The sequence below is a fragment of the Panulirus ornatus genome, chromosome 12, assembly GCF_036320965.1.
Source record: "Panulirus ornatus isolate Po-2019 chromosome 12, ASM3632096v1, whole genome shotgun sequence".
NCBI lineage: Eukaryota > Metazoa > Arthropoda > Malacostraca > Decapoda > Palinuridae > Panulirus > Panulirus ornatus.
This window is the reverse complement of record NC_092235.1, coordinates 21,479,615-21,505,712: the sequence shown is the minus strand read 5'-3', so window position 1 is coordinate 21,505,712 and position 26,098 is coordinate 21,479,615. Positions and strand designations below refer to the sequence as shown.

At 38.6% G+C, this 26,098-nt stretch overlaps 1 protein-coding gene across 1 annotated transcript in view; it reads right to left on the bottom strand.

The window, feature by feature from the left end:
- The window catches only part of LOC139751841 (protein MEMO1), an 81,081-nt gene extending 55,659 nt beyond the window's left edge, over positions 1 to 25,422 (bottom strand). The window contains exons 1-4 of the mRNA XM_071667469.1: positions 25,274 to 25,422; positions 17,265 to 17,346; positions 12,221 to 12,289; positions 4,129 to 4,241 (exon numbers count right to left, since the gene is read on the bottom strand). Of these exons, the coding sequence (XP_071523570.1) occupies positions 4,129 to 4,241; positions 12,221 to 12,289; positions 17,265 to 17,346; positions 25,274 to 25,322 (313 nt within the window). The 5' untranslated portion in view covers positions 25,323 to 25,422. The remainder of the gene's footprint in view (positions 1 to 4,128; positions 4,242 to 12,220; positions 12,290 to 17,264; positions 17,347 to 25,273) is intronic.
- Between the last annotated feature and the right edge of the window lie 676 nt (positions 25,423 to 26,098).

The following is a 26,098-nucleotide window of genomic DNA, read 5'->3' as shown; positions in this document are numbered from 1 at the left end:
CTTTTCACTGCTTCTATCAACTTACCACCCATACCATGTAGTCTTAATACCTTCCACGGAGCAACTCTATCATATGTCTTCTCCAGATCCATAAATGCTACATCCAAATCCATCTGTTTTTCTAAGTATTTCTCACATACATTCTTCAGAGCAAACACCTGATCCACACATCCTCTAAAACTTCTGATACTACACTGCTCTTCACCAATTCGATGCTCTGTACATGCCTTTACCCTCACAATCAATACCCTCCCATATAATTTCCCAGGAATACTCAACAAAATTATACATCTGTAATTTGAACACTCAATTTTATCCCCTTTGCCATTGTACAATGGCACTATGCACGCATTCTGCCAATCCTCAGGCACTTCACCATGAAACATACATACAGTGAATATCCTTACCAGCTAACCAACAACACAGTCACCTCCTTTTTTAATAAATGCCTCTGCAATACCATCCAAACCTGCCACCTTTCTGGCTTTCATCTTCCACAAAGCTTTCACTACTTCTCTGTTTACAAAACCATTCTCCCTGACCCTCTCATTTCGCACACCACCTCGACCAAAACACCCTATATCTGCCACTCTATCATCAAACACATTCAACATACCTTCAAAATACTCACTCCTCTTTCTCACTTCACCACAACTTGTTATTACCTCCCTATTAGCCTCCTTAACCGATGTTCCCATTCGTTCTCTTGTCCTACGCACTTTCTTTACCTCCTTCCAAAACATCTTTTCAATCTCCTTACAATCTAATGATACTCTCTCACCCCAACTCCCATTTGCCCTCTTTTTCACCTCTTGCACCTTTCTCTTGACCTCCTGCCTCTTTCTTTTATACATCTCCCAGTCATTTGCACTACTAAATATTCTTTTCCTGCAAAAATCGTCCAAATACCTCTTTCTTCTCTTTCACTAACAATCTTACTTCTCCCACCACTCACTACCCTTTCTAATCTGCCCATCTCCCACCTTTCTCATGCCATAAGCATCTTTTGTACAAGCCATCACCGCTTCCCTAAATACATCCCATTCCTCCTCCACTCCTCTTGTATCATTTGCTCTCACCTTCTTCCATTCTAAACTTAATCTCTCCTGGTACTTCCTCACAAAAGTCTCCTTTCCAAGCTCACTTACTCTCACCACTCTCTTCACCCCAACATTCTCTCGTTTTTCTGAAAACCTCTACAAATCTTCACCCTCGCCTCCACATGATAATGATCAGACATCCCTCCAGTTACCCCTCTCAGCACATTAACATCCAAAAGTCTCTCTTTCACACGCCTATCAATTAACACGTAGTCCAATAACACTCTCTGGCCATCTCTCCTACTTATATATGTACATTTATGTATATCTCTCTTTTTAAACCAGGTATATTTGTGTATATCAATCTTATTTTCTTCTAAGTTGATATCTGGACTGAATTTGCCTTTCTTTTACTGTCATTATGTGTGTTTGTATCATCAAAGTTAATGTCTGTGAGCAGCAGTGGATGAGAGACGGGTCTCCATCTATTTTGGGTTCACCGCCGCCTTACTTTGACCCTCCCGCACTAGACCCTACCAGAATCGTTCCTAAACGTTACCTAAGAGTTGACCTTTACCTGTGCTAACCCACTACTTATGCTGCTTGAGTTGTCTCCAACCAAACCTACTTGACCTTTCTTTGCTAATTCCTCTGCCTGTGAGGTTACCACCACTAGCTGAGGATTCCTACCACCAAGGTCCCATCCATCCTCTACCTTGTTCCTCAGATTCCCCCTGCACCGACTCACCCCCACAGCCACTTCCTCACCCTCCCCGACTCTCCTACTTCCTTTGTTAGCTAGTCTGTGATTAGCTCTCCTGAGTAGTCTATCTCTATCGAAAAAAAGGCCTAATATTCTCATCCGGTACTCTGCCATGGTGGGCTTTCCCTATTCCATTTAAGTGAAGACCATCCCTAGCATATAGAAAATACAAAAAGCACTAGAAAAACTATGACCCTTATGAATATGATAGTGGCATTAAAGGAAAAAATGATAATCACATGAGCAAATGCAATGATACTAAATATAACTACAAATCTTATACATTTAATACCACAAAAATTACCAAAACATGGTTGGTATATATAACTTCACAATCAAGTACTTGGGTATCTTACCATCAAGGAGGTCCTGAGTAACAATAGCACCCTTCCTTATCTGCATATCTCAACATGAAGGTCCTCATATGAAGATGATCTTACAATCACATCACAGCCCTAACACCAAAGCATCAAAAAACATGCAATACTAAGTTGCACCACTGGAATACCAGTTCACCCAGAAAAAAATGTCTGCATCTCCACATTAGTCTTCAGTCACCATTTCAACCCAAGACAGACATGAATCCAACCCGCACCCTCATATCACCCTGAACATCCAACTGTTCCCACCCACCAAAACATCAACTACTCTGGGAATCACATAAATCAAACACATAACATTCATGCTATACACAACAAACATTAACACAAAAGCAAAAAACAAACTAAATGTCTGTGTAAATGGTACCAGATTTGCACAAGTAAAAGAATTCCTCATATAACTTAACAAAAAAATTCACCAACACTATCCAAACTACATCCTACCTGCCATGTGATCCTACCTTTTAAAAGCAATTGTAAGAGCTGCAAACACACAAAATAGAGCATTCAGAGCAATCATTGACTTTCTAGCAACCACAAACATTCAACACCTATAAAATAAAGCAAAGATCCTGCCAATACAATTCCATCTCAGTATGCTCGGATTAAATTCTTCGCAACGACACCACACCCCTCCTATCCAAACCACACCATAACTAACCATGAACCACTAAGTAAAAAAAAAGCTTACCCCTGCTTAATACTTCAGCACCCTACACTCAGAGATCCCCTCACCCCTAACAAACAAAATACTAACAAAGCACATGCACATCAAAATGAACCAACAAGCACAAGGTAACTGCCTTCTCAACCCAGTCTTTAAAGCAATTTCAGCAGAAATACACATCTGAAACAACACTCTACAAACAAGATTTTTATGTTTATGCTTTTCACAATACCTATTAGTGCAATATTACAAATACCAATTCAGTAAAGCTCCAGACCTTTCATGTCCACAGTGCAATGACCACAGTGACAACAGTAAACACCTACTACTAAACTGCGCTGGACTTTCCCCACACAGACAAACACTTTATAACCTATATATATACCTTACCTTACCTTCCTGCCTAGCAGATATGGCCAGCTTTTTGAGCCCTGTGGGAGCCCTAAAGGAGATAGAAGGGACTCGTGGGGCAAAAAGGCACGGTAAGATAAATACTTACTTCCTTACTTCTTGTGTGTGTATGTGTGTGTGTGTGTGTGTGTGTGATTACAGGTTTTACACTCGTGTTGCCTTGTCTTCTTAACCTTGTATATCTGTACTATGTCTTTACTCCTACATATGTATGCACATACAAATGCATCCTACCTATGCTAGGTATCCATTCTAATGACCAACCTCTATGCAAGGATCGATTGATGGACTGTGGACTGGCCGCCATGGCCAGGCTCTGAACCAATGTGGGTTTGATATCCAGGCAGCCCATTCATGCATGACAGCTAGTAACACTAACCACTACACCACAGAGATATGTCTGTAATTACCTATTTGTGCTGTACAGGGAGGGGGCTTTACACTCACACATATGTGTGTGTGTGTGTGTTTGTCTTTGTTTTGTGTGCATGTGTGTGTGTGTGTGTGTGTGTGGGGGGGGGGGGGTGAAAGTATATAAATGGATACGATATTAATGATATGATTTTTGCTTTAAACACACCACCATCAAGAAATGGGAACTACATTTCATAACTGAGGATTGACCCCTTCTTTAAAGGTGAGGAAGGATGGATGTAAAGAATATCAATCCCATGATCACCAGTCTTAATCTTATAATCTGGCGAGAATAATCAATCCTTGAGCTGTTTCAAAACTCATCAAAGTATATAGTTTTGCATTTTCAAAACAGCAAATTTAGTGTCTTACATTAGCAGTCTTATAAACATACTTATGAAAATGAAGAATAAAATAAGCACCCCAATATGTGAAGCAAAAGAGAAAAAATACCTTGCTGGTCAACTATCAGGTCATAAAGAGGCGTACGGTACTTGGGAAGAGAGGACAATGCACACCCAGATAACCGTACATGATGTGAGGGACCCAGTATGAAGACACGTTTCCTGTTAAATTCAGACAAGTAAGAGTAATTAGGGGTTTAATAAATCATCAGTTAATATCTAATACAAAAAAGAGGCCAGTTCCTGCACATGAAGTGAAGCACTGAGCAAAGAATCTACATAAAGCTTAGAAACAAGATACATCCAAACTTTTACCACTAACTTCTCTACTCCTACAAAACAATTTTTTATTTCTCAACGTAATGTTTAGTTCCCAAAGTATGAAATCCCACTTGCCTCATTCAGATGAACTACAACAATAATTCCCTATTCACTCCTCAATATGCATTTACCATCACATCATTCTGTCCTTCACTTTACATATTACTGTACTAAACTCCCAAAATAATTCCTTCCCTCCTTCAAATTACCTTAATCTTTGTCCAGTCTAGAAAAATCCTACTTCTTCCACAAACAAACCACTACATACACTCTAAGAGACATGCCCATATTATACCCTCAGAAATCAACGTACTGGTGTTAGTGAAGTCATTCATTCAAACAATACTGTCATAGCTTTTTTTTCAAGTGAATGCAACATAGGCAATAGGTGGTCCACAGGCACCAAACAGGAAAACAGTACTAGGTGTCAGGAGGACTAATGACATCAACACTAGTAAGCACCACAGTGGCTGTCATATTACAACATTTAGAAACTATGTCAAGCAGTTCTTTATGTTTTTGTTTTTCCATACTAGTTCACCAATTATCATAAAATGAAATAATGCTAGGAAGATATATATGACATCCTCATTTACTTACATTCAAACTCTAACTGTATAATGCAGTGAAACCAGAGCCATCTATCCACAGCAAAGCCCCTGAAGCCCTCCAGTGGTCTCCCAACCACTTCAGCCATGACTTATGATATGCATATCTCACTAATGACTATGTCACTGACTCTCATGCCTATACAAGTGAATAAATTCCAGATGCAGTTCTTGAGGCTGAATTGTTTCTTGAATGTGTTGAGCCTATCAGTACATGAATCACAACCAAATGGCACATGAATTTGTTCCTGTAATTGCATTTCATATTCATTTATCTATCTATTATATTTTATCGCCGTTTCTCATGTCAGTGAGGTAGTGTCAGGAAATAGATGAAGAATGACCCATCCACTCACATACACAATATATATAAATGCACATATATGTACATATACATATCAACATATACAAACATATAAATACATATACACAGACATTTCCATATTTACACACGTACATATTCATACTTGCTTGCCTTCACCCATTCCCGGCACCATACCGCCCCACAGGAAACAGCATCAACACCCACTGCGTCAGTCAGGTAGCACCAAGAAAACAGACAAAAAGGGCCACAATCATTCACACTCATTCTCTCACAGTCATGTGTAATGCACTGAAACCACAGCTCCATAGCAACATACAGGCCTCAAAGACCTTTCCATGGTTTACCTCAGACGTTTCATATACTCTGGTTCAGCCACTGACAGCATGTTGACACCAGCATACAACAGCATTCCAATTCACTCTATTCCTTACACATCTCTCACCATCCTGCACATTTAGGCCCTGAACACTCGAAATCTTTTTCACTTCATCTCTCCACCTCCAATTTGGTCTCCTGCCTCTCCTTGTTCCCTCTACATCTGACACATGCATCCTCTTCGTCAACCTTAATTCACTCATTCTATCCATATGTCCGAACCATTTCAACACACCCTCTTCTGCTCTCTCTCAACCACACTCTTTATATTGCCACATATCTCTCTTACCCTTTCATTACTTACTCCATCAAACCACCTCCCACCACATATTGTCCTCAAGCATTTCATTTCTAACACACCCATCCTCTTCCGTACAACCCTGTCTATAGTCCATGCCTCACAACCATATAAGATTGTTGGTACTACTATTCCTTCAAAAATACCCACTTTTGCTCTCCAAGATAATGTTCTCTCCTTCCACTCATTCTTCATCACTCCTAGAACCTTCGCCCCCTACCCTGCCATGTGACTCACTTCCGCTTCCCTGGTTCCATTTGCTGTTAAGTCCACTCCCAGATATCTAGAACACTTCACTTCCTCAACGTTTCTCCATTCAAACTTACATCCCAACTAACTTGTCCCTCAACTCTGCTGAACCTGATAACATTGCTCTTATTCACATTTACTCTCAACTCTCTCCTTTCACACACTTTTCCAAACTCATTCACCAACTTGTGCAGTTTCTCACTCAAATCAGCCACCAGTGTTGTATCATCGACAAACAACAACTGAATCATTTCCCAGGCCCTCTCATCCCAACAGACTGAATGCTCACCCATCTCTCCAAAACTCTTGCATTTACCTTCCAAACCACCCCATCCATAAACAAATCAAACACCCATATAATTTCCAGAAATACTCAACAAACTTATTTCTCTGTAGTTTGAACATTCATCTTTATCCCTTTGCCTTTGTGCAATGGCACTATATATGCATTCCTCTAATCCTCAGGCACTTTATCATGATCCATACATACACAGAGAATATCCTTACCAACCAATCAACAACACAGTTATCCCCTTTCTTGATAAATTCAACTGGAAAACCATCCAAACCTGCCACCTTCCTGGATTTCATCTTCTGCAAGGCTTTCACCACCATTTCTCTCTTCACCAAACCACTCTCCCTGACAGTCTCACTTCGCACACTACCCAGACCAAAACACCCTACATGTGCCACTCTTTCATCAAACTCATTTAACAAGCCTTCAAAATACTCACTCCATCTCCTTCTCAATTCTTCACTATCTGTCATCACTTCCCCCCTTCTCTGATGATCCCATTTGTCCTCTTGTCTTACACACATTATTTTCCTCCTTCCAAAACATCTTTTTGTTCTCCCTAAAGTTTAATGATTCACCCCAACTCTCATTTGCCCTCTTTTTTAACCCTTACACCTTCCTCTTGACCTCCTGCCACTTTCTCTTATACATCTCCCAGTCATTTGCACTCCTTCCTTATAAGTACAATCCAAATGCCTCTCTTTTCTCTTTCACTAACAACTTTACTTCTTCATCTCACTACTCACTACCCTTCGTAATCTGTCCACCTCCCACCTTTCACATGCCACATGCATCTCTTGCACATGCCATCACTGCTTCCCTAAATACATCCCATTCCTCACCCACTCCCCTCATCTCATTTGCTCTCACCTTATGCCATTCTACACTCAATCTCTCCTGGTACTTACTCACACAAGTCTCCTTTCCAAGCTCTTTTATTCTCACCATTCTCTTCTCCCCAACATTCTCTCCTTTTTTGAAAATCTCTACAAATCTTCACCTTTGCCTCTACAAGATAGTGATCAGATATCCCACCAGCTGCCCCTCTCAGCATATAAGCTAGATCATGGAAGTACAGTTGGAGAGAAGAAATGTTACAAAACCATTTTTGGACACAAGCACTCAGGAACTAGGATGAGAAAATCTTGTAATTCTCCTGCAGCCAAACTTAAATAATGTTGTCGAACATTCATCCAATGCTTTTCAAACTACTCAGTGCTTTATTTTTTTTCTCTCTCTAAATCACAGGTAAACCCTTTACTCCTTTTAAGGCATGAGGATGAGCATTCTTTCCTACCACAAGCATATCAAACTTATGTGTTTATGTGTACCACCCACATGTGCACCTACAAGTGCAGTTATTTTTTACTTTACTTCCTCTTCATGCGAGATGATGAATGTTCCTCTGCTGCTGCAAACATCCGTCTTGGAGAGCAATGTTAGAAGAGTCCAGTCTCACTGGCACTGTAAATCTGTCCTGGAGTAAGGTTATCGTCTTTCATGTACTTCGAAAACTTGTTAACATACTGTTTAGAGGCCTCTTTGTTTGCCGAGAGTTTCTTTCCACTTGCGGTAATGAATACCATGACACAAGGTTCATTAATTTCCAATTCCAAATAAAATTATTGGCATTTTCATAGAAAACACGGCCCAGAAATAGGCACAGTGTATCTTCACTATTCACTATGACATTTAGATCATTTGCACACAAGCTGATCAAAATCTACCAATCTAGCTTCACACAGTGATTTGTGGATATCACTGCTCTTATTGGATTAATTCTAAGTGCAGAATTTTAACTGCTTTTCACACTGTCTCTTGGCATCACATAGAGTCATGTTATCAAAACCAAAAATCCAATCAGGAAACATGCCACCACACCCTTATCTAGTTTTTGGTGAGACTTCTACACCCTCCATCATGGTAAGCAAAATAGGGATCCACCTTGCAACACTACACTCAGTACTATCATTCATATGCTTTTTGAGAGTCAATATTATGGAAGAATCTAAGAAAATATCATAAATAACTGAGAGGAACACAGAGCTTTACAACCACACATTCCGACAGTGAGAAAATGGCATAGGCTCTGGCAATAGATAATAAACAAAAGGAAGTGATTTCAGAGATATTCATACTCTAAGTTGGTGGTAATCTTGACTGTACTAAAACAAAGATTTAGGGAGTTCAAGGTTTTCAAAATTATAGATTTCTGATAATCTACCTGTGTCATATATCATGTCAATCAGAACTGAAATACAAAAAGTATTTCTAGGAAGGATGGAGTGAAAAATTTTGAGTGACCAGGGCCTGAATATACGGGAGGGCGAGAGGCGTGCAAAGGAAAGAGTGAATTGGAATGATGTGGTATACTGGGGTTGACAAGCTGTCAATGGACAGAACAAGGGCATATGAAACATCTGAGGTAAACCATGGAAAGGTCCGTGGGGCCTGGATGTGGACAGGGAGCTGTGGTTTCGGAGCATTACACATGACAGCTAGAGACTGAGTGTGAACAAATGTGGCCTTTTTTGTATGTTTTCTTGGCTCTATCTTGCTGAAGCAGGTGGTAGTGATGCTGTTTCCTGTGGGGTGGAGTGGTGCCAAGAATGGATGAAGGCAATCAAGTATGAATATGTACATCTATATGTATATATATGTCTGTGTATGTGTATATATACATATGTAAATGTTGATATGTATATGTGCATGTATGGGCATATATGTATATATAGGTGCATATGAGTGGATGGGCCATTCGTCATCTATTTCCTGGCACTACCTCACTGACACAGGAAATGGCAATCAAATCAAGTATAACAAATAAATATAACAAAATATAAAATATGGGTATATGAGTGGATGGGCCATTCTTCATCTGTCTCCTGGTGCTACCTTGCTGATGCAGGAAACAGTGATCAAGTATAATAAATATAAAATTAATAAATATTTCATAAGCAACCTAACTTATACTAAATACAAAATGACAAAGCAAAATGAATAATAATTGTGAAGACAGTCTAATTTTACCTAACCAAACAATTTAAAATTACAACTCATTCCTCTAGACCCTGACAATCATCCAAATGAGCCAAAACAGCCTGAACCAATATATATAATTTTTACACCAAAAATTACATTCCACAAGATCATAAAAAACATTTCAACCAAACTATACCCCTTTCCAAAACAACACAAGAACATATTAGTTAATCACTAAATAAAGAAAGAATGCAAGCCTAGAACACCTTGAAACAAAATCAAAAAAATATAGTAACCAAAAATTTATCACACTTTTTACTGCAACCAACATAAAATCAAACAACTTAAAAGCTTACATGCTGCAGGACTAGAAATAATTTCTAGCATCCATATGAAGTGCCTTGACTCTAAGGCCATCCAAATTCTCAAATCTATACTCAATTAATCTTGACCCAAAATCCGCATACCAACAATCTGGTTATTGGCAAACAAAATATCAATTGTAGGACTCGCAAACCTCCCCACTTCCTACCATCCCATTTCCATTCTGATCACTGTCTCTTAAGTCCAAGAAAGGCTGACCCTTAAAGGATTCACTCCTAATATCTTCATATACCCTTCACAACATGGACTGTGCCCCAATTACTCATTCATAACTCTCCACTCCCTGTCATCTATCTATATCTCTGAAGCCCATTCTAATCAGAACTCCCTCAAAGGGGTTGCCATAGCAACAGTCTCCATAACTAAAGAACTCCAGTGCTGCTTCTCAGGCTTCATTGTCTCACTCTTAACAGGCTACTGGCAGAGGGCAAGTCTAGCACAGTGTTTGCAGAGGATTCTATATAATGTTCCTAATGACTACCTCTGTCTAATACTCCCACCCACTACTTCTACCTAATGTTTCTAATTAAAGCTCAATCTCCCCAAACACCCAGTCAACATCATACTGATCATTATAGGAATAAACAAAGCATACAAAGGTAAACACAGTATCCTACCACAAACCGATGGAGAAAATAATCATCACACTACAGAACTGAAGAATGGTGGTTTAAGAACTTTTTCTCTAGGTGGCAAGCCCAAATCATACAGAACAATACCACATACCATAAAAACTACAGCCACCCATACAGCACCTAAGGGAGCCATTCTATCCCTCAGTCTCTTCAACCTTGCCCTAGCCCCTTACATCCTTGCCATTTCTTATGCATGTGACCTCATCATAACATCACAGCATCCCAAAATGCCAGAAGCCACAAATAGCTAAGAAATGCTTCATACTTCTTGGGCAGTGGCTCCTCCACAACTGTGCAACAGTATCCCTCCAAAAGTCCTCTTATTATCATAATGATACCATACAAACACAATCAAACATACATCCTCAATCATCTTACTGACACAAGACAAATACAAATCAAACATACATCCATCCATCACATTGTTCAACCAACCCTTTCCTCTCAACAAAACATCATCAATACTGTGTATCATACATGATACATGCATGATATTACTACCTCCTATCGACAACACCAACATACTAAGGCATATCCAAATCACAAAATCTCCAAGACAAAAAAAGGTCGAAGAATCACATCAGGGTGTACCCAAGCCATCAACACATATAACCTACATGCAGTCGCATTTCACCGCCGAAAACACATTTGAACAAGATAGGTACACAGATTACTGCTGTCAGACATTACCTATACAGGTTGAGTATCCCTTATCTGAAATGCCTCGGACCAGAAGTACTTCGGATTTTGGATAATGTGGGATTTTGGAATATTTGCACATGCAATTGCGATATCTTGGGGATGGAACCCATTTATGTTTCATATGCACCTTATGCACATAGCCTGAATGTAATCTATACAATATCTTTTTTTTAATTTTACGCATGAAACTAAGTTTGAGTAACAATGAACCATCAGAAAGCTAAAGGTGTCACAACTTCTGTGATTGTTTGGCATCACCTTCATTCCTGACTCTAAGTGTTATGCTACAGATGAGTAATCATTTCCTTACACTTATTCACAAATTAGTACTTAATAAAAAAAATATGAAATACCACTAATAAAATGAAAAATTTCAGATTTTTGGATTAGGGATGCTCAACCTGTATAACCAAATCCCCCTCCACCTGCCTGTACCAGAAAAATAAAACATTTATATACATAACATTCACCATGCATCCCCTCGCCCATCCCTAGGACCACTCTCAAAATGCATCCTCGCAGAGAAACACATGCCATACAGTCATGCCTCAGATCTGGCCATCACCCATCAAAAAGACCCCACACAAGACCCATCCTACCTTATGTTATCACCATCCAAATGAAGAGGCAAAAAAAATATAATCCTCGACTCCCCATCTAAGACAAAATTTCAGTGTCTCCTTTCTCTAAGACTTCTTAGGTCCAACCAGGGGATATGGTCAACTATCTGTGCCATGGAACTCTCATAATGGGATCTTTAAGCTACAATACAAAAATAACCATTGTAACCTACACTGATTTTTTCCACATTCCTCCATAAAGATACAAAAGAACTCCAACACCAAAAAATTCAGAGGAACTTGATAGACCAACATCATGAAACAAAGCAAGCTGAATCTATAAACAGCTATTTACTGAAAATAAAATGCTTAACTGTACACGTAGTCTTAGGCATGCTAATACTTACACAACAACTGGAGAGACTTGTCGATAGGCATAGGCACCTACAGATCCACTGTACTGATATCCCGCATGTCTGAAATGTGTTATGAAAGAGAGTACCTGTATTAATAGCCAGAAAGTTAAAGCACCAAAACAAATTTGGGTTTCTACTTCTTCACACACAAGCACTGAAATGAACAGATAAACATGCAGATCTGGCTTACCTGATACAATCATGCCAGTAAAGTAGTTAATAAAACTGTCAATACAATCTCTACTTGTATATTGCTTCACATTTTCATTAGCCAATATAAATACTAGAAGTTACTTAGTAACTGTATATACATTCTCATTAGTAGCTACGCTGACTTTTGATCATAATTATAAAAAGCATTCTGTGATCAATAGAGTATAATGGAAAGCAAAAACATTCCATAAAAAATTTACCTATCTTACTACCTTCTGTGATTAGCTGCATCCTACTTCCATGAAGAGGATCAATTGCATAAGGGCATGCATCTTTTCTAAGAATTAATTTTTCACAACCTGGATCACTAATCCCATAGGCTGGCAAAGAGCAAGGATGCCAAATTCCCTAGGGTAGACTTGCTACCCTGCTATTAAAATCAAAGAAATACCTGTGAGAGGGAAAAACAGTGAACAAATGAAAAGAAAGTTCCATACATGTCAGTAATGGTACTCGCAAAATAAAGTTAAAGCTAAAACACAACAAGTAAGACACTTCATATTTGGAAAAATTAGCCCAAAATGAATATACATATTAAGGGGAACCTTCTTTAAAACTCAGTAATGCAGGACACACTCATGAGCTGCATCTTCTCATTAAAGAATGCCCAGTTCAATTTCCTTGACTGAGATATCTATATGAAAATCTTAAGAATATGATTCTGAAGACCACTTTTTCTTAAAGCTGAAGTCTGCCCATGATACTTAGCGCAGGTAACCTGATTCATGATAAAAACAGTTGGAGCACAACTGATTTCTAGTACGTCACTAAAAAATAACTGATTATAAAGCATTCTACTGAGCAATCAATTCTGAGCATGTTCATTAACTCATTAAATAACGACTGATTTATACAGTCTATATTTTCATCTCTGTATGTGGGAAGCCAATAATGAAAAAAGGTTTAAACTATCTTACTGTGTAGCAGTAGTAGTGCCATAAATTGAGGAATATTTCTATATCTTGCACAGCTCTTTGTTCCTAATGCATTTGCATATTTTGATGTTTTGGATGTTAATCAATTGTTTTGATTTCCAATTCTGACCTTTGCCTCTTCAGTGAACAGAGCTGCGAATGACTGAAAAGGACTGCATCTCACTTTCTATATAAATATTCATATTCCAATTTTTTTTTTTTTCCTTTCCTTCTCTTTGGGATGTGCTTGGTTCATACAAAGAAAGTTTAAGATTAATTTCTCTATTAACTAACTGGGAATACATTATTCATAATATTCTCTTACAGAAGAACAACAGGTCTTTCCTAATCTCAACCCAGTTTACACAGCTGTCATAAGAAATACTTCTGCAAAATGTTCCCTCAGTGGTCAGTCCTTTAAGGATTCAGGGTTACTACTCAAGACTGTCTGCAACTTGATCATGTTTTGATCGAGTATGTTTGGTGAGAGTAATGTCCTGAACAAGTACATCATTATCTATGAATATCAGGTCTAAGATTTTTCCTTACTCAGCAGTTCTGTTAACATGGAGCATGGCTGCCACAAAAAAAAAAAAAATTATATATTTATATATATATATATATTTTTTTTTTCAAACTATTCGCCATTTCCCGCATCAGCAAAGGTAGCGTTAAGAACAGAGGACTGGGCCTCTGAGGGAACATCCTCACCTGGCCCCCCTCTCTGTTCCTTCTTTTGGAAAATTAAAAAAAAAAACAAGAGGGGAGGATTTCCAGCCCCCCGCTCCCTCCCCTTTTAGTCGCCTTCTACAACACGCAGGGAATACGTGGGAAGTATTCTTTCTCCCCTATCCCCAGGATATGCGACTGTTATCTGGACTGCTACATGGATGTTTCTCTGCTTTCACCGTTTCATGTCAGTTTCTACATCATGTTTGGTATATTGAAGTTCATTCTCATCCTTTTGTTGCACCGAGTCCTACTCCCTGTGTTTCACACACTAATGCTGTCTTTCAGTTGATCTATCCATTTTCATTCTTTTCACAAATCCATTAACATATATGTAATCCATCTTTTACTTCAACTATCTCTTCTTAATACAATACCTACTTGTTTTCTGACTCCTTAATCTATTCATTCTCTAATAAACATCATTTTTTTACATAATTCATTTCACTTGCTAGTATCTTACTGACAGTTTGCTAAAGATACTGAATATCGATTATTGGGATCTTACAGTGGATGTCATGACAATCAACACTAAATGATCTACAAACAAGAGGTTCATATCAAATATAAGAACAGGACAATCGCTGATTATGAAGTTTGCTTCTGAGGCATGAAATGTAGGTCAGGGTGACCTAAATGGATCCTGAAGTGCTCATTAATATTCATCTGCATATCAAGTTACATGATCATAACGTTAAACAGTAGCCGAGGACTGAACATGGATGTAAAACTTAACTATGTGTGGATGTACACAAGAACATGGACATGGATGTATATTCCAAGGGTACCAGATCTTCCTTTAATTCAGAGAGGGAAACTAATAAAATTAAATCAATTTGTATATGGATATTTCAAAGACATGGATGCTTAAATGATCAAAGCATGAGACATGTAATTCAATATTATGCAAATTGTGAGAAAACTTTGAAGTGAGAATGTTAATTCTTACTGAGAAGCCCATATAGACTATTTTCTGAAAAAGCAGTCATGATACACATATCTCATTCCTCCATACCTGCTACTTTCTTTTGCATATAAACATACATATATATACTCATGGTCCTGATGAAGTCACTTCATACATGTTGAAGGTAGGTGCAGAGCTTCTTACTAAGCTTCCAGAAATATTGTTCTATAGATCACAAGAGTAAGAGGTAATTCTAAAACTGAGGAAGAGAGCAAATGCACCTATGTTTATAAAAGATCAGAAAATTGTGCTGAATTACAGGTCAGTCTCACTAAAATGCTTGGTTTGTAAAACAATGGAAAAAATAATTAGAAAGAAAAGGAATGATTACTTGCACTAAAGAAACTACCAAACTGACAGGCAACAGTATTTCAGAGAAAAGAGGTCATGATTACCAATCTTCTTGATTTCTATGACAAGATAAGATCTATCTTTGATCAAAAAGAGGGATGAGTAGACTGTGCATTCTTGGACTGCCAGAGAGCCCATGGCACTAAACCCTATCATAGGGTGAAGAAGCAGCTAGAACTATGGGTAGGAACAAGATGCAGACTCATTCACTGGATAGAAGATTACCTTTGTGGAAAGGATGAAAGGACACAGATGAGGAATGCAACTACAAAGTGGGCTGGAGCTACAAAAAGTGTGCTGCAGGGCTTGGTCCTGGACCAACTGCTACACCTGGCATAAGTAAATGATTTACCTGATGGACTGGACTCCTACCTAACCAGCCTACAGGGAGACCTGGCTAAACTCCAAAGTTGGTAAAAAAAAACATGGATGATGAGAGTCAACAAATCAATGAGGGTGAGACAGAGTGACAGATGGCCTTAGCATGATTTTTACCAAACAGGAAATATACTACAAGGATCTGTTTGTGAAAGAGACCTTGAGTTGATACTGGGTCTAATCTGTCACCATAACTACACAAAAGAACTGTGAAGCAGGTGAACTGTCTACTGGCAAATACTAAAATCAAATTCAAGCAAATGGAAAAATGTATGTTTCATACACTATTCACAACATATGTTCAACCAAAGCTGGACTAAGCCTCAAAAGTTGGGTCACCAAACCTTAAAATGTAAAAAAAGATTTGATTGAGGAGGTACAAAGAAGTGCAACTATGAGGGTACCTCAATTAAGAGGACTGCACTACAAAGACAGGTTTAGGACTGCAAAGCTGCCTGCTATAGTAGCAATGTGAGAGAGAGAGAGAGAGAGAGAGAGAGAGAGAGAGAGAGAGAGAGAGAGAGAGAGAGAGAGAGAGAGAGAGAGAGAGAGAGAGAGAGAGAGAGAGAGAGAGAGAGAGAGGGGGGGGGGGGGGGCTTACAACAGCTGTTAAGTTTCTAAATCAGTTGGATGATGTTGACAGAGAACAATTCTTCAACAGGTACAGCAAGACAGTAACCAGAGGCCACGACAAGAAGCTGAACAATAAGATAGTCAAAAAGGATATTACGAAGCACTGGTTTAATGTAAGGGTAATAAGTTTCTAAGTCAGTTGGATGATGTTGACAGAGAACAATTCTTCAAGAGGTACAGCAAGACAGAAATCATAGGCCACGAGAAGAAGCTGAACAATAAGATAGTCAAAAAGGATATTACGAAGCACTGGTTTAATGTAAGGGTAATGTATGGTTGAAAATAAAATTACCAAGACTAAGAATGCCAGCTAATTACAAGGGTTTAAGAGGTTATCTAAGAGAATGGAAAGTTCTTCAGAAGTGCATTTCCTGTGCCAACCCTCACTCTTATCACACATTCTATCTCCCTAAGGAAAGCACCTATCATGTTTCATATCTATGAAATGACAGCCACACAATATGCATAAATCTACAGCAAATATTGTGTAAACTCCCACTGGGTCCTCAGTATTGGAAATTTTCATGAAAGTCAGCACCAGAAACTTTGGAGGAGATTTTGCAAGCACTAACCTGCAGTAACAGTGGGAAAAAGCATCCATGAAAAAATTACTTAAATCTACTTTCAGTGTTGTTTAACTGCATAAGGACAGCAGCAAAATCCTTTGAACCTTACGATCACCAGACCTTCATTACACGAGAGCTTGTATAATTTCTCTTGATATTTTACATCAAGAGGTGTCTCTTAATGACATTAGAAGTTTTTTAAATCTCTAAAAGACAAGTGATATAGCTTTAAGAAGAATGAAAATGCATTCAAACTTTTATAAAAAACCTTTACAAATACTTACGGAGCAATAATGGCACGTGCAGGGCCATGTGAGAGATCTGCTTGTCCTAACCAGCCTTCCAGTTGGCGTGCCAGATCTGTGGCTGAAGAGAAATATGAATAATGATACATCAACATATCAAATGAAAAAGCTGACCTACCTTAAACTTTCAGTCATTAATAAATTATTCTTCTGGTTTTATTACAGATACAACAAATATCTACAAGAACCAAAAATATCTATATCATATTTATCTATCTATTTTGCTTTGTCACTGTCTCCTGCGTTAGCAAGGTAGCACAAGGAAACAGATGAAAGAATGGCCCAACCCACCCACATACACATGTATATACATACACGTCCACACACGCAAATATACATACCTATACATCTCAATGTATACATATATATACACACACAGACATATATACACATGTGCATAATTCATACTGTCTGCCTAAAATTCATTCCGATCGCCACCTCGTCACACATGGAATAACAACCCCCTCCCCCCTCATGTGTGCGAGGTAGCGCTAGGAAAGACAACAAAGGCCACATTCGTTCACACTCAGTCTCTAGCAGTCATGTAATAATGCACCGAAAGCACAGCTCCCTTTCCACATCCAGGCCCCATAGAACTTTCCATGGTTTACCCCAGACGCTTCACATGCCCTGGTTCAATCCATTGACAGCACGTGCTGCAACTGAGTTTGGTAAAGTGTGTGAAAGAAGAAAGTTAAGAGTAAATGTGAATAAGAGCAAGGTTATTAGGTACAGTAGGGTTGAGGGTCAAGTCAATTGGGAGGTGAGTTTGAATGGAGAAAAACTGGAGGAAGTGAAGTGTTTTAGATATCTGGGAGTGGATCTGGCAGCGGATGGAACCATGGAAGCGGAAGTGGATCATAGGGTGGGGGAGGGGGCGAAAATTCTGGGAGCCTTGAAGAATGTGTGGAAGTCGAGAACATTATCTCGGAAAGCAAAAATGGGTATGTTTGAAGGAATAGTGGTTCCAACAATGTTGTATGGTTGCGAGGCGTGGGCTATGGATAGAGTTGTGCGCAGGAGGATGGATGTGCTGGAAATGAGATGTTTGAGGACAATGTGTGGTGTGAGGTGGTTTGATCGAGTAAGTAACGTAAGGGTAAGAGAGATGTGTGGAAATAAAAAGAGCGTGGTTGAGAGAGCAGAAGAGGGTGTTTTGAAATGGTTTGGGCACATGGAGAGAATGAGTGAGGAAAGATTGACCAAGAGAATATATGTGTCGGAGGTGGAGGGAACGAGGAGAAGAGGGAGACCAAATTGGAGGTGGAAAGATGGAGTGAAAAAGATTTTGTGTGATCGGGGCCTGAACATGCAGGAGGGTGAAAGGAGGGCAAGGAATAGAGTGAATTGGAGCGATGTGGTATACCGGGGTTGACGTGCTGTCAGTGGATTGAATCAGGGCATGTGAAGCGTCTGGGGTAAACCATGGAAAGCTGTGTAGGTATGTATATTTGCGTGTGTGGACGTATGTATATACATGTGTATGGGGGTGGGTTGGGCCATTTCTTTCGTCTGTTTCCTTGCGCTACCTCGCAAACGCGGGAGACAGCGACAAAGCAAAAAAAAAAAAAAATATATATATATATATATATTTATCTATTCATTTATTATACTTTGTCGTTGTCTCCCACAGACACATGTATATACATATACATCCACACATGCACATATACATACCTATACATCTCAACATATACATATATATACACACTCAGACATATATACACATGTACATAATTCATACTGTCTGCCCTCATTCATTCCCGTCTCCACCCCACCACACATGAAATGACAGCCCCCTTCCCCCGCATGTGTGTGAGGTAGTGCTAGGAGAAGACAACAAAGGCCACATTTGTTCACACTCAGTCTCTAGCTGTCATGTATAATGCACCGAAACCACAGCTCCCTTTCCATATCTAGGCCCCACAGAACTTTCCATGGTTTACCCCAGATGCTTCACATGCCCTGGTTCAATCCATTGACAGCTGTCAACCCCAGTGTACCACATAGCTCCAATTCACTCTATTCCTTGCATGCCTTTCACCCTCCTGCATGTTCAGGCCCCGATCACTCAAAATCTTTTTCACTCCATCTTTCCACCTCCAATTTGGTCTCCCACTTCTCCTCGTTCCTTCCACCTCTGACACATATATCCTCTTTGCCAATTTTTCCTCACTCATTCTCTCCCTGTGACCAAACCATTTCTAAATACCCTCTTCTGCTCTCTCAACCACACTCTTTCTATTACCACACATCTCTCTTACCCTTTCATTACTTATTCGATCAAACCACCTCACACCACATATTGTCCTTAAACATCTCATATATATATATATATATATATATATATATATATATATATATATATATATATATATATATATATATATTCTTTTTTCCATACTATTCGCCATCTCCCGCATTAGCGAGGTAGCATTAAGAGCAGAGGACTGAGCCTTTGAGGGAAATCCTCACTTGGCCTCCTTCTCTGTTCCTTCTTTTGGAAAATTAAAAATGAGAGGGGAGGATTTCCAGCCCCCCGCTCCCTCCCCTTTTAGTCGCCTTCTACGACATGCAGGAATACGTGAGAAGCATTCTTTCTCCCCTATGCCTATATATTTATTCTATCTATTTATTATACTTAGTCACTGTCTCCTCCGTTAGCGAAGTAGCGCAAGGAAACAGACGAAAGAATGGCCCAACCCACCCACACACACATGTCTATACATACACATCCACACACGCACATGTACATATCTATACATTTCAACGTATACATATATATACCTACATAGACATATACATATATACACATGTACATAATTCATACTCACTGCTTTTATTTATTCCCGTCGCCACCCCACCATACGAAAAGACCACAAAGGCCACATTCGTTCACACTCAGTCTCTAGCCGTCATGTGTAATGCACCGGAACCCAGACACTTCACATGCCCTGGTTCAATCCATTGACCACGTCGACCCCAGTATACGACATAGCTCCAATTCACTCTTTTCCTTGCATGCCTTTCATCCTCCTGCATGATCAGGCCCCAATCGCACAAGATCTTTTTCACTCCACCCTTCCACCTCCAATTTGGTCTCCCACTTCTCCTTGTCTCCTCCTCCTCTGACACATATATCCTCTTTGTCAATCTTTCCTCACTCATTCTCTCCATGTGACCAAGCCATTTCAAAACACCCTCTTCTGCTCTCTCAACCACATTCTTCTTATTACTACACATCTCTCTTACCCTTTCATTACTTACTCAATCAAACCACCTCACACCACATATTGTCCTCAGACATTTCATTTCCGACACATCCACCTTCCTCCACACAACTCTATCTACAGCCCATGCCTTTTAACCATATAACATGGTTGGAACCAATATTCCTTCAAACATACCCATTTTTGCTTTCCGAGATAATGTTTTCGCCTTCCACACATTTTTCAACGCTCCCAGAACTTTCACCCCCTCCCCCACCCTGTGACTCACTTCCGCTTCCATGGTACCATTCGCTGCCAAATCCACTCCTATGTATCTAGAACACTTCACTTCCTCCAGCTTTTCTCCATTCAAACTTACCTCCCAAATGGATTGTCCCTCAACCCTACAGTACCTAATAACCTTGCTCTTATTCACATTTACTCTCAGCTTTCTTCTTTCACACACACACACACATATACATATATAGCATCCCTGGGGATAGGGGAAAAAGAATGCTTCCCATGTTTTCCCTGCGTGTTGTAGAAGGCAACTACAAGGGGAGGGAGCAGGGGGCTAGAAATCCTTCCCTCTCATTTTTTTTAATTTTCCAAAAGGGGAGCAGAGACGGGGGCCAAGTGAAGATATTCCCTCAAAGGCTCAGTCCTCTGTTCTTAGCACTACCTCACTAATGTGGGAAATGGAAAATAGTATGGAAAAAAAATGTATACATATTTTTTTTTTCTTTTTTTCATACATATTTGCCATTTCCCACGTTAGTGAGGCAGCGTTAAGAGCATAAGGAGGGAATTTTCATCTTGTAATGTCCTCTCCAGTAAATGAATGACCATAGCCCCTTCAGGTTACAAAATTCAAAGGGGCACATAATCTTGAAAATCATCGTTTTAATCAGTATATAAGGAAATAAAATGCTAATACCATACATGGAGAATACATTAAGATGCTAGATCATGCTTGGGATCCATATTTCTTATCCTACAACTCTAAATAACTTGACAGCAGGAAACTACACCTAACTTTCCATGGAGTGAACTAAGCCATAAAAAAATTATCTCATTGAAAAGATCATAAAATAATCCCTATAATTCATTCTTTGCAAGTCTTTCTTTAATTACAATAAAATAATTCAAGTATCTTTCTTTAATCATAAATAATTCAAAAGCTTTCTGATGAGAATAACAAAACCACCTTCCTCTGAATCAACATAGCCACACAGTAAATGGATGGAAGCAAGAGAACATAATCACATATTCAAATAATAAAGAAAATATGGTAAATATCAGCTGATTGACAAAGTAAAGGTGAAGGTAAGTGCCACGGCTGTAAAGAAAATCTTTCAGGTGACATTCAGTAAAAGTTAACTACTAAGGGGCAGATATTTCTGAGGACAGTCAGTCACAATAGTAATGCTCCAATATATTTAGAAGAGCAGTGAAGCAGAGGGAAACTGTAAGGTAAAAGGGTAAGAAGAAAAACAATCATACAACCCCGACAAAAAAAAAAATATATACCAATCTGGGACACAAATATCACTACCAACCCCCCAAAAATCCGCACCCAATAATCTACCATTAAACAGAAGTCTTCCCAGAAATGTTTCCATTTATGCTCTTGCTTCCCTGCTCATCTTTTATCATTCTAAATTCTAGTTTCTACTATTCTAAATTCTAGTTTCTACTGAGTTAAGTGAACTGCTGAGTGACACATCACACAATGGAGTAAATCATATAGTAACAAAAGATTCTCTTTGTGCAGAACTTCTAAATCTAAATCAATAATTTCCCAAGAACATCCAACACATGATGTTATCATGACGCAAAGCCAGCAATAAATGCAAGCTACCAAGAAAATTAAAAGTAATATTTTGTCATACAAATGAGCTTTTAAACTTTCTTGTCTGTGGAGTGTTTTTTCAATATAATGTAATTATTACGCAGAATGAATATCAACTCAAGTGTACAGTTATATACGACATGGGTCGATGCAACCCTTTCAGTATCAATTTCTAATTTTTTCCCTTTAACACTTTCCTTTCACCAAAGAGGGCCTTGAATGGGGTATGTTATTCACAAAGAAAAAAAAATAAGGAAATAAAGTCATCAAAATCAGAACAAAACAGATTTCATGCAAAGTATACAAAAACAGCAGTAAGTAAACCAAAGGCATTATAAAAAGAGTCTGGTGTATAAAATATCTATGACTTTCATTCAAGTTTTGTTTGTTTTTAAGAATTGCTTCTTACGGCAACTTCTACTAGATGATATGAACAAATCAACAATTGCAAATGAAAGCATAAATATGAGTTTTCAATTATTACAAAAAGAAAGGTGATGTTTCTATAACTTCACTGTCTAAATATAGATTTCTCATAACCACCCAACATTTTCCCTGAGCTTCAAAGCCCTCCCTACTATCAAGTCAGTCTTTAATAAAGAGTAAAATATGATCCCAATCACACTTTCACAGTCTTACTGTACTCTCCACACATATACTACCAATGAAAACCAAAGTAAAAAATATTCCCATGACAAATTTCTGGCACCCCTAAACACCAGAAGTCCACATTCAGTACAGCAAAAAAGAAAAAAAAATGCGCCTTTGCTTTGATAAGTAAGTGCCACAAAAAAATTATTGAATAAGAGCAGCAGAACATAAGGAACTTTTTTAATTCATTCCATGATACACACATACACACACACACAAAAGAGAAAAATCAAACATGGGGAGGGGTATGAAGATCAATGAAAATTAGAATAAATTAATGCAAAAGTAGTGAAACAATTATAGTTAAGAACAAAAAACTTTAAAAACTTCACCTAAATTCACCTAGAAGCCATGAACTATCATACTTTCAATGTTACCGTCCAAATATTGCAACAAAACCTTTCTGCTCTATCACGCACCGACTTTCATTTTCTTTAATCCCATATTTTCTCTAATCTTCAAACACTGTAAGGTGAATCAAGTGTAATGACCATTCATTTTCTTTAATCCCATATTTTCTCTAATCTTCAAACACTGTAAGGTGAATCCAGTGTAATGACCATTTCAACAATAAAATCTAAAAGAATTTCTTATCTAATGGTACAATTTACCATGCAGAATAAACTAAGGAAGCATGATTGGAATCTTTCATTTTTGTGTAAAAAAAACTTGATAAAGAAAAGGGCTATGAAGGTCAGGGAAAATGGAACACAGACCAGCAAAACCTATGTAAGCCTGACATAGCTTCTAGAATTTTATTTACCATAATTTTCAAAGTTATACTTGCAATCAAAATATACCAATGATACCACTGTTTACAGCCTACATCCATATGGTCAAGAACGTTTGCTAAACTTGTCGACTTCCATCACCTGGCTGTTGCGTTCGTTTACCGTCTGATGTGAACACAATATCCAGCAAGTGGATGTAAACAACAAACCATAACAATCACATTTCTACAAATAACATCGAAAATTAGGTAAAATTTCAGCAGCTTTGGACAGCTACATCACTTTGTATAACTCTTGCTGATTTCTTCATGTTGGTCACCTACTTCTATCCCAACTATCGACATACAGTAAAATCAACTAAAATTTGCTCCTTATCACATTCCACCATTCTTATGCTGTTCTCCTCACACTGCAGTACCAATAAACTGCAAAGTCACCCATGTTCCATTATTTCCGCAGTATTCCTACAATGAAATTTCACCCTTACACTACATTACCAGGTGATTATGTAGCCTTAGAGCACCATGATATTGATTTCACAACATCACTAAACGTGTTTTAATGGAAGTGAAGTAAATAGAATATACTATAAAACCAATTCATTCTATCATCCCAGAAAAATACATTACTTGGTGGGTAGGGTTATGAAGATCAAGGAAAGTGTGATTTATGTAAATACAGGTAAAACACAGAAAAATCTACAGTAACTATAAAAACCTCATCTAATATCTATCAAAAACCAAGATATGTCTTGCTTTTCAAAGAGATAGTCGACTTGTAGCAACATTAATGGCATCAACTTTAGACCAGGAATACGGCGAAAAAAATGTTCGCCTGAAGTGGTTAATGCACTGGTGTGCATTTGTGGGTGCCATACACGTAGTGCCCAGAAATGGCATATGCACATGGAACCCTAATCCAACTTCATTTTCACAATATTGACAGTATTGCATATGTCAGCTGGTACGGGATGTTAATTGAGGGTTTCCCCATGTTTTCGTGATTTCCAGATATGTTTGACCCTCATTTAAACTCTTTAACCCCTCACTTTCCTTGATCTTCATAACCCTTCCCTCTATCATCCCAATTTTCACATAATAACAAAAGACACGATCTTCCAGTTACTCTATCCCACATACACTTACCATGCCAGTGCTTAACCACAGTCGAAACGCGACCCTAAAGTTAGTATAGTGGTGCCCTTGAACTAAATATTTACTCATTTATCCTAAATAATTACCCTTAGAGACCACCTCGAGGGGAAACCCGAGAATGAGAAAGTTATTCGAAAAAGTGATCCAGCCCTGACCCTAGGATCTCCAGATGTTTCCAAGAACAGTGACAAGATATTCATATTCATAACAGACATGCTCGTCAAGGAATGAGGTCAACAGGCCCTGCCAGTATTACGGTGACCCCAAACCATAACAGGTCAACTGACCTCCTTCCTGGGCCAGGGGGATGACCCTGGATTTGTCATTTCTCCTCCTCCCCCTCACCCTACTTCACCAAAGACACTCGCCCATAACGACCTTACCAACTTACCAGAGTCAGTATACCAACTGCCAGCGTGGGTGGCACGACGAGCCGACATTTTGATACCTATTTTGGTAAACTTTCGAGAAAATAAAGAAATTAAAGTAAATGACAACAATGAACCTTCGTCTCTCAAGGCGGTTACTCTCCGCGGGAGACCTTCGCCAACTCGTGTTTAGATCTCACATAGAAAACGGGTAGCAATAACTATTCTATTTTTATCTCATTCTCTAATCTATTACCATTCCTCTCATCCCCTTTTCATAGGTGCCTTTAGGAATGGATAGCAGGAGAGGCACTTGCCTTGCTCGTAAATTTTTTACAATCAAATGAATATGTGGGATTTTCATGGTTATACTTGAATCAAACTAAATATTTTGAGCAATTTTTTATGGTTGTAATTGTAAATTTGTTTTTTTTTTGTTTAAACTAACACGACGCGTATTCCCTTAGTCTGCTTACAGTGTACAATCTCATACCTTACACCAATGTTTCGCCTCAAGCCCTGCCCCTGACAATATTTCTGCGGGCTCCCATGCCTCAATTCTATGGGGTGGGTAAATTACATTCAGGCTCCAAACTTCTGTCAATCATAAAATATCAATAAATCGTAAATAGGTTACATTTCTTTAGTGCTCTGCTTATAAGTCGGTACAGTTTCAAGGACTGAACTCTTAACAGACTTCCTCTTCATGTCGTAATAATTCTTGGCCTTCATGTCTTCAAACATAAATATTTTCAACTTTTTAATGTCGTGGTATTTTATATTAATATTTTTTCTACATTATATATTTCAGCACATCACTGAACTGGAGCTATAGATGGATCGCTTTG